General features: G+C 29.7%; 1 protein-coding gene across 1 annotated transcript; it reads left to right on the top strand.

Annotated features, from left to right (window-relative positions):
* Positions 1–2,311: 2,311 nt before the first annotated feature.
* Positions 2,312–3,909, top strand: LOC135963241 (abnormal spindle-like microcephaly-associated protein homolog). Its single transcript, XM_065515014.1, has one exon. It carries the CDS (start codon positions 2,603–2,605, stop codon positions 3,050–3,052), a length of 450 nt encoding a protein of 149 aa, XP_065371086.1. The 5' UTR covers positions 2,312–2,602; the 3' UTR covers positions 3,053–3,909.
* The last annotated feature ends 5,315 nt before the right edge of the window (positions 3,910–9,224 follow it).

Consider the following 9,224-nt stretch of genomic DNA (forward strand, 5'->3'; position numbering starts at 1 on the left):
TCATGGTTTTAAACAAAAATTGAATACCGACCGTAAATCAAAAAATCATTCGTATTTTTGGAAAATCTAATAAAAATTTAGTTTAGACGATGAAATTGTATTATGATACTTGAGTTTTTGACAAATGTTAATATTCAATATTGCCGTCTATAAATAAATACCTTAAGAAAGTTAGTCAGTCAGACTTGATCATATGAAACCTACATAGGTTTTTTTAAGAAGTAAATTAAGTGTGTTTTAGAAATTTTGCGATAAATCTGAGCTATGACGCATTATGGACCGATCGTCTAAAAATTAAGTAGCATGATTTATGTACATACAAAACTTCCCAGGAAAAATTTTGTGAATTTTTGTAATGACCACTAGTTATTTCATGCATTCTTTTGTAAGGAGTGGTGGTTACCCAGCACATTATTTTATTTACTAGAATAAGTACTTATTTTTATGCAGGCTGGTAATGAACTTTTGCATTTAGCACAGTTATCTAGTGTGTTTGACTGGAAAACGGGAGGTTAGTGGTTCGCCACCTGTCTAAGCCATTCATTTTTTTGTTCATATCATATTCATTTATATGTTGATGTTAAAACTATTGTTAGCTTACAATAAAATAACTCGTACATGGAGCAGTGAGTTAGCAGCTTGACTATCAAACACAAGCAAATAATGTGACTGTTCGATTCCCACACAAGGCAATCTTTTTTGTGTTTTTTTTTTAGCTACATATTCTTGTTGTGAATTTACTACTTATTTCTCAACGGATTGTAAGTACATTTGTAAGCTTGACCCCTGAATTTTTTAAAAATCTCGAACGGTAAGTAGTGTTTCAGTCAAATAATAAGTAGTTATCGCTTTGCTCCAATTATACTTGCTGGCTTACTAGGTAAGCAAAGTTTTTGCTGGGTTATTCAACTATTGTATGCTTTTTAAAGAGTTTTTCGGAATCATTTGTGTGTATGAATTGAAACTTATTGGAGTTGTATTATATTTGGATAGCAAAATTTTTATGTTTTTGAAAAATTCGGGACTAGCAGATCCCAAGCTGTTTGTATGAATCCCTGGTAATACCGGGATTTTTTATATTTTTGGATGCTTTTTAAGCTCTGACCTTATGTCGAAAATAACGTATGCACTAAATATTATTGGAATATCTTCAAAATTTCAACCTCAGAAAGTGATGCTGAGTGTTTCGTTATACTTTAAGTGGCAAACTAACATTTTATCTGCTCAAACGTATTCTAACATTCCCACTATGGTGGTATAATTAAGTTTCAGTACAATCAGAGTCGAAAAATAAATTGTTTAATGATACAATTGGTACAATTTGTAAATTTCACTTGCCATTTCTGATTCAAATTAGCGTTACGAATCGGTGGCGAATATTGCATATTATAGGAAAATCGTTCATAATTGTCAGACCAGAACCTGTATCTTTTAAATACGTCGACCTGTAAGTATGTACATTTGAAAATGGTTACTTACTTAGTATATGACCGATTTCAATTTGTTTCCAATGTGTTTGTAATGAAACAAACATTTTTCTTCTCCCTTGTATATGTACGAATATATACCCAACAGTTCTGGGTGACTACATATATTACGTATAGACTTATTAATGCATTGGATTCACTTACCGGTTAGATATCATGAGTTACGTTACTAGCTACCTACGGGTGCTAAGCGGAAGTTAATTGACCTCAAATTGTCAGTTTAAAAGAGAGCTGCTAGACTGCCCATTAACCGATTGCTTGTAAACAAACCTTCCTCCAACTACTCTCCAACTGATAATTTCTGATAGATTACCTGTGATGTAGGTATGCTTAATAAACTGTATGAGAATTATGTCAACACAATTTGTATAAATTCAGTATGTACGTACCACTCTAGATTACTTAAAGACACTTAAGTGACAATTGATTTCACGCAAGATTACCTGGGGTGTATAAAGTAACTAATTGAATTCTGTGCACTACAAAGAGCACATACATACGTGTTAAATGACCCAAAATATATAAATTGAAATCAGCCAGTGATCGGAGAATAGTGACAATTACTGTCTCTATGTGATACACCGACTATTTGTAAAACTGCTGGGTACGTACTATGTATGAATATATGAATGTACATATTATGTAGGTATCTACGTATGTGTAGATAAATAGGTGTAGTAGAAGTCATCATTGTATGAGTGAATGTTTGTAGAACAAAATTTTTTTCTCATAGATAAAATACATCAAATTGGATAAATGGATGTGTGTATCTTTTTGTTATGAGTCTACTTCGCAGCATGCGATTGAAATGCACATTCAGTTTATTTCTCAACTCGGAACGGTATAGATGAACTTTTAAAAGCGATCGATCCACCACAATTCAAATGTAAATTATTTTTTGTAAAACATTTTATGACACGATACACATATTTTTAAAAACTAAGAGCAACAGGCAGACAAATAGACTGTGTCGAGTGCTACTAAACTTTCGAATGAGAAATAATTTTGTTGCTAAAGAAAATCGGTGAACTTGCATAAAAATAACGCATTCAAACGATATTGTGCAACTGCCATCGCGACCTCCATTCAGCCAAACTGTTATAGTATCCAGAGAAATGCACATTCACCCGAGCTCCCCGAATTCAGATATATCGCTGCAATCGGAGGAGAGTGCCGCCATTAAAATACAAGCCGGTTTTCGTGGTTACAGAGTGCGTAAACAGTTGACTGGCCGTCCACATTCTCGCAATACGTCCAACGGTTATCAGGGTTTCAATTCGATTTTGCGTCGTCAGCAGCGTCATCAACAGAGCGGCATGTCGCAAAATCAGGGTTCTGGCAGTAACGGTGTAACATCGGCTCCAGCACAGCTCAGACAAGAACGTAGCGGTGAATCAGAAAACGCCTCTGTAGAAGATCGTTGTGCTACAAAAATTCAAGCTGGAGTTCGCGGTTTCTTGGTTCGCAAAAAACAAAAGGCAGCCGCTGATGCAGCCACAAAGATACAAGCCGGATTTCGTGGATTCAAAGCTCGCAAAGAAGTTCAAAAAATTAAACAGAAATAGATTTTAAAACATAGTTAAATACATACCTATATTTGATTACTTAACAAATAATATCCAAAGACAATATGCATACTTAGTTGGTGATAATATCCCGAGTGTACATAAAATGCAAATCAATCAACTATTCAAGTTCAACTATTCAACCATCGCATCCATCCAATCAAATTGTCTGTCCATCGTTTACATACTTATAACCCACACAAATAATTCCTTAATTGATTGATAACTATACTATCTACTATCTACTATGCTATAGTATTGTATTGTAGTACTACTTAGTATATTTATTACGAGTATATGTTGCTTTTGAACAAACATAGATAATTATGTTAGTAACTACTAAATCTTGCATAGATATACATATAATTAACTATTTATTTATTTATTGTAGTGTATTTGAATAGTAGGTAGATAGATCTTTAGATTTAGATCTGTTCGAGCAAACGTGTACTTTTAAGCTTTTTAGACATGTATAGAATAATGAATTTTATTAAAATGTTTAACTTAGATTGTAGTGAATGTATTTCCCCACATTAATTTAAGTAAATATTTGTGTAAATCTAACTAAATGTAGGTCTCTTATTAATTTGTTCATTATTATTTTTAGTTTTTATTTTAATTATTATTATTACTTATTAGTTATTACTTATTATTATTTTATTTTTCTTTTTGTTTTGCGTTCTAAGAAGTATTTCGTAGTAACTTATAAATTTTATTGTGTTAATTGTACGAACAAATTGTACGCCAAACAAAAAATACATCCATTATACATTATACAAACAAAAATTTACATTTAAATACATAAAACAATAATACAATTTAAATAAAATTAAAACAAAAACTATGTATTTACTAAATAGTAATTTTAATTGAATCGATATTGAAAGGTCAAGTTAATTTGTTATTTTTGAAAAATTATTGCAATTATTGAAACAAACCCATATTTAAAATAAAAATATGTAACGCTTAACTAACATGCAATCAATTACACAGGTCAACTGCAAAAAAGGCTTCACTAACCACTATATAGATTTGATTTTTGAATTCTATGGATAGAGTTTTTTTTTTAAATTTTTATCTAAAATTGTGATAATAACTCAAAAAGGGTTAGTCCGATATTATTGAAGTAAACTTAGAAAAGTTCAAATTTATATAACCTCCAATCTGTTTATATATTACGTTTTAAGCGGCTCAGTAATTTCGGAGTTATAATAACAAATTGAAGCAAAAAATATATTTTTTACGTGAAATTAGCTAATTTTTGTGTTTTAGAAAACTCATAAAAAATCGAAAACGGCAGAACTTGTTCAGGTTTATTACTTTGTCGCAATGCCGCGTATAATAGCAACAAAATGAAATATCGAAGATAAAAATCGAAGGTTATATAAATTTGAACTTTTCTAAGTTTATTTCAATAACATCGGATTAAAACTTTTTGAGATATCATAAATTATGTGGAGAAACATCTAAAAAAATTCACAATTTTAGAAAAAAAAAAAATCTCCATAGAATTTAAAATTTGTTCCATATTTGTACTAATGGAACCACAATACATCAAAATTGTGTAGTGTTTTAAAAATCCTCTAAATTTTTTTGGATTTTATTGCCCTGTGTTATTTACCGAACCAAATTTTTATGTTTCGAATTATAAGTTAGAGAACAAATATACATCATTCATTCCAAGAAAAATGAATTTCAGACTATTTTTCATTTCCATTTTTAAATTGTCTAATTTTGAAAAATTAGCTTTTAATTCAAAAGTCGACAAAGTATATACGATTATATATTCGTTTCTTGTAAAGCTGTGGTTCGATTTAAACAATTTTTATTTATACTATTTTTTAACATATTATAATATGAAAAATATGTTCAGATTTTAATATATTAAAAAATAGTCAAATTTATCAAAAATGTTTCAGAAAATTGCATTTGTATTATGAGTAGACTTTTAAATGACAATAACCTTTCATATCGTGCTTAACCCTTTCGCTACATTGTATCCATATGGATACATTTTAGATTTTTAACTTCGATATTTATAAATATTTTTAAAAAATTGTTTTTGAATCTATTTGGAGATATTTACAATTTATTTCATTGAATTATCGCTATTCGTGTTCGATTGATAGCAATTTGAAATTGTGTGTAAATAGATTTTTGAAAGTAAAAAAAAAAAAATAAAAAAAAGTGTTTTTGATTTTTTGCATATAAAATTTGTAAAAACTCGAATTTTGTAATAAAAATGATTTAGAAATGCTTAGAAACATATTAGGAAAAAACAAAAATAAAAGAGATTGCAAAAAAAAATCATGGGAGCTAAAAATTTAATTTGGTAAAACGGATAAACCAGGACTCGTAGGTCTTTAATTTAATTAAACATGTAACTTTAAAAAATATGACAACGTTGCTGAACTTTACTTAAATTTCAAGCATTTAGTGTTTAGATGACGGAAAATCCAATATAATGAAAATTTTATTTGGGGGCCATCCTAATGGACACATACACTTATTTTTTGGTTGTAGTTAATTAAAAATTAGATCACATTTAGAAACATTTATAAGTATGTACGTATGCGAGCACAATATTATTGCGTTCTTAATTTAGGAAACAAATTGAAAGATCTATGTAGTTATGTTCGTATATCTATGCAGTACACATTTCAATTTATGATGTCAATAAGTTTTGAATGAAAACTTTTGCTAAAAAAATATGGATTTAATAAAGAAAAACAATAAAATAAGAACAAATTAAAAATAATGAGAACGACAGCAAAACAAGATCAAAAATATTTGTGATTTGTGCCAAATTCAATAATAGATTTATGAGTTTATTTCATTTTAACATTGAACTTGACATGAAACGAGTATCTGTGTATTCTGTAAGTGTACAAATACAAGTACATACAACATTAATATTAATATATGCAACATACATAACTATGTACGTACATACAAATGTGTGTTGGATTGTTGCAACTTTATATATAAACATACATACATTCATATGAATGTTTGTACATTCCACAAATGTTCGTGTTGCAATAATTTACTAGTTTTCAATATTCTTTGTTTATTCTACCTACTAAATACTAGTAAAACGATCGTGTCGCTCTTATTTGGTGTGTCTTTGATACAAAAATTTACTGCGAGTTTTTTTTTATCCAAAATAAAAAGTTGCAAACCTTCAAAATGTTCATTTAGCTCTCTAGTATATTTTTAATCGCTTATAAACAAATGTGTGCACAAATAAATGAATGAATATAATATAAAGAATTGTGAGCGTTCTACTTATTACGTCTGTTCAAACTCAGCCAGAAAATACGCTCCCAAAAAAATAAATCAAAACGAATGAAAAACATGAAAACAAATTTTCATATGTTTATTTTGCAATATTAAAGAAACAATATTATTATTTATATGTATATATATGTATGTATATACAGTGGCTCCATCGCATAATCGGACAAAGTTTGTCTGATATAAATATGCTCTAAACATGAAAGATGTACCAAGATAATAGTTTTTTTCTCTTCTATTTATACTCCACATACCTGTATATCTAAAAAATAACAAAAATAAAAATTTGCATAATTGAAACTGTAAATTTGAACAGAAAAAATAAAATAACTCAATTTCTTGCGCTCAACATACATATAATCGGACAAAGTAAAACAGGTATTCCAAAGTGTGCGATCAGTATTAGTTGCATATCCTTTGTTGTCTAGAATGGCCTGTAATCGCTCTTACCAAATTTTGCCATATTTCGGCTCTGTTGAGTTCCATGCTTCCAGTAAGGACTCTTTAAGAAGTATCCCAAAATAAAATCGACCCCAAAGCGATTATAGGCCATTCTAGCCAACAACTTTGGAATACATACATATTTTACTTTGTCCGATTACACAGGTCAACAGCAAAAAAAGGCTTGACTAACCACTATATAGATTTGATACATCATGACTACCTAAGAATAAAAATGGTAAAATTTTTTAAATTCTATGGATATATTTTTTAAAAAAAAACTTTAAGTAAAATTATAATTTTTGTTAGACGTTTTCCACATAATTAATGATAACTCAAAAAGCGTTAGTCTAAAATAAACTTAAGAAAGTTTAGATTTATATAACCTTTAATCCGTTTATATATTGCATTTCAATAGGCTCAGCTTTTTCGGGGTTATAATAACAAATTAAAGCAAAAAAAAAACGGCAGTAATTGTTCAGGTTTATTACTTTATCGAAAAGATTGATTCTTTTCGAATTTGTACACAATTTAGTGAATTCGCTCATTTTCACAAAATTGTTTTTAAGTTTACTTTAATAATATCGGACTAACGGTTTTTTGAATAATCATTAATTATGTGGAGAAACATCTAAAAAAATTCACAATTTTACTAAAAAAAAATTAAAATTTGGACCATATTTGTTCTACTGGAACCACAATACATCAAAATAGTGTAGTGGTTTAAAAAGCCTCTAAAATTTTTTCGGTTTTGTGTCCTGTGTTATGTTTTGTGTGCAAGAAATTGAGTTACATATTTTGGTTTCTCTGTAAAAATTATGCAAATTTTTATTAAAAAACTAATTTTTTGGTAATTTTTAGAGCACATTTATATCAGACAAACTCTTACATGACATCGCGTGAGAACGGCTGGAGCGATTTGGCTGATTATTTTTTAATCGATTCGAAATTTTCTGCAGATGGTTTGTAAAGAAAAAATTCAAAAATTCCGTGTAAAACTTGGAAAAAATTGAGTCCAGTCGACCGTAATAAAAAATCTCCCCAAAGTATGCAGTACAAATTTAGATATTTTATTTGCTAATAAATAAGAACAGGCAGTTGTATGTGGGAGAAACTTGAAGAACTAACATTAGTAAATGCTAACGGGCGAAGCCGGGGCGGTCAACTAGTACATATTTTTAAAGCAACTTTTTAAAAATCCCAAAAATGGGCAAACTAATTCAGAACACATTGGGGTATACAAAACTGGTTGTCAGTTTTGGAAGAATGCAGTCCTCCTATCTTTAAATTTAAATAAAACAAAATGCATTTTTTATTTGTTTGTCAAGCATATCGATGTATGGAATACAACATAGTGTAAATGTCCGCCGCGGCTTCGGTAGGTGGCTCCCATCCGAAATGTCCAATTTTCTTTGACTCTGGCGCATAAATCAGGCTGAATTTGTCCGATGCTATGGGCTGTGTTGGCTTTGAGGGCCGCTGTGGTTTGTGAATTATTCGCATAGACCTGCAACTTAAGAAAACCTCACAAAAAAGTCTTACGGGGTCAAATCGCACGATCTCGATGGCCAGTCTGCTGACGTACCCATTCATCCAGAAATGGGCTTCATCGCGTAAAATGTACGAAGTACACTGAACATGGCTCCAACAGAACACACATTTTGATAAACCAATATTATTATTTGGCGATTTGGCACAAAAAACTGAATAAATAACAGCCAATTCGATAGATCTTCAACAGTATGGCCTCTATCGACTGTCAAAGTTCAGAAGTCCTTATTGGATTACCCTTTATATATCTATAGCAATAAATAAATAAATATATACTCAAGGTACCCCCCCATTTGCGTTCGTAACACATCTTCTATAGCCATGGGAAATTTTATTAAAATCTGACTATCCGTTTAGAAATTACAGATTTTCTCAAAATTTATTGCAATCTGACTGATTTTCATACAATTAAAATTTTAAAATTGATTTCCGGCCGTGTTTCTGAATCAGGATCTTAATGTTGAATATTTTCACTTAAAAACGTATAATTTGTAGTTAAATTTATACAATTAAGAAAGAATAGTCGTTCAGACCTGACTATATAATACCCTACACCAAGTATATGAGCAATATCATATGATCTGAAATCATTATTTGTGGGCAATATATGGGAGCAATGATCCATTATTGACCGATCATCAACAAATTTATTACCATGATCTCTGTGCATATAAAACATTTTTGAGTTATATTGTATATAGATATCAATACTAATAATGGGACTTATATTGTAAGGTTGTCATATGGCCTTGAATGAGCTTTAGTTTGTTAGGCTAAAAAAATGTTTTAATTTAAAAGCTTTACGACTAATCATTTCAGTTGGAAATTGTTACTTGGCACCAATACAACTTTGATGAAAAGGTTCTGTACTAGTTCTATATTT

This window comes from Calliphora vicina, chromosome 1 (assembly GCF_958450345.1).
Source record: "Calliphora vicina chromosome 1, idCalVici1.1, whole genome shotgun sequence".
Taxonomy (NCBI): Eukaryota; Metazoa; Arthropoda; class Insecta; order Diptera; family Calliphoridae; genus Calliphora; species Calliphora vicina.

Excerpts from the sequence above, each read along its gene's own strand:
- LOC135963241 (XM_065515014.1), top strand. The coding sequence starts at position 2,603 with ATGCACATTCACCCGAGCTCCCCGAATTCAGATATATCGCTGCAATCG.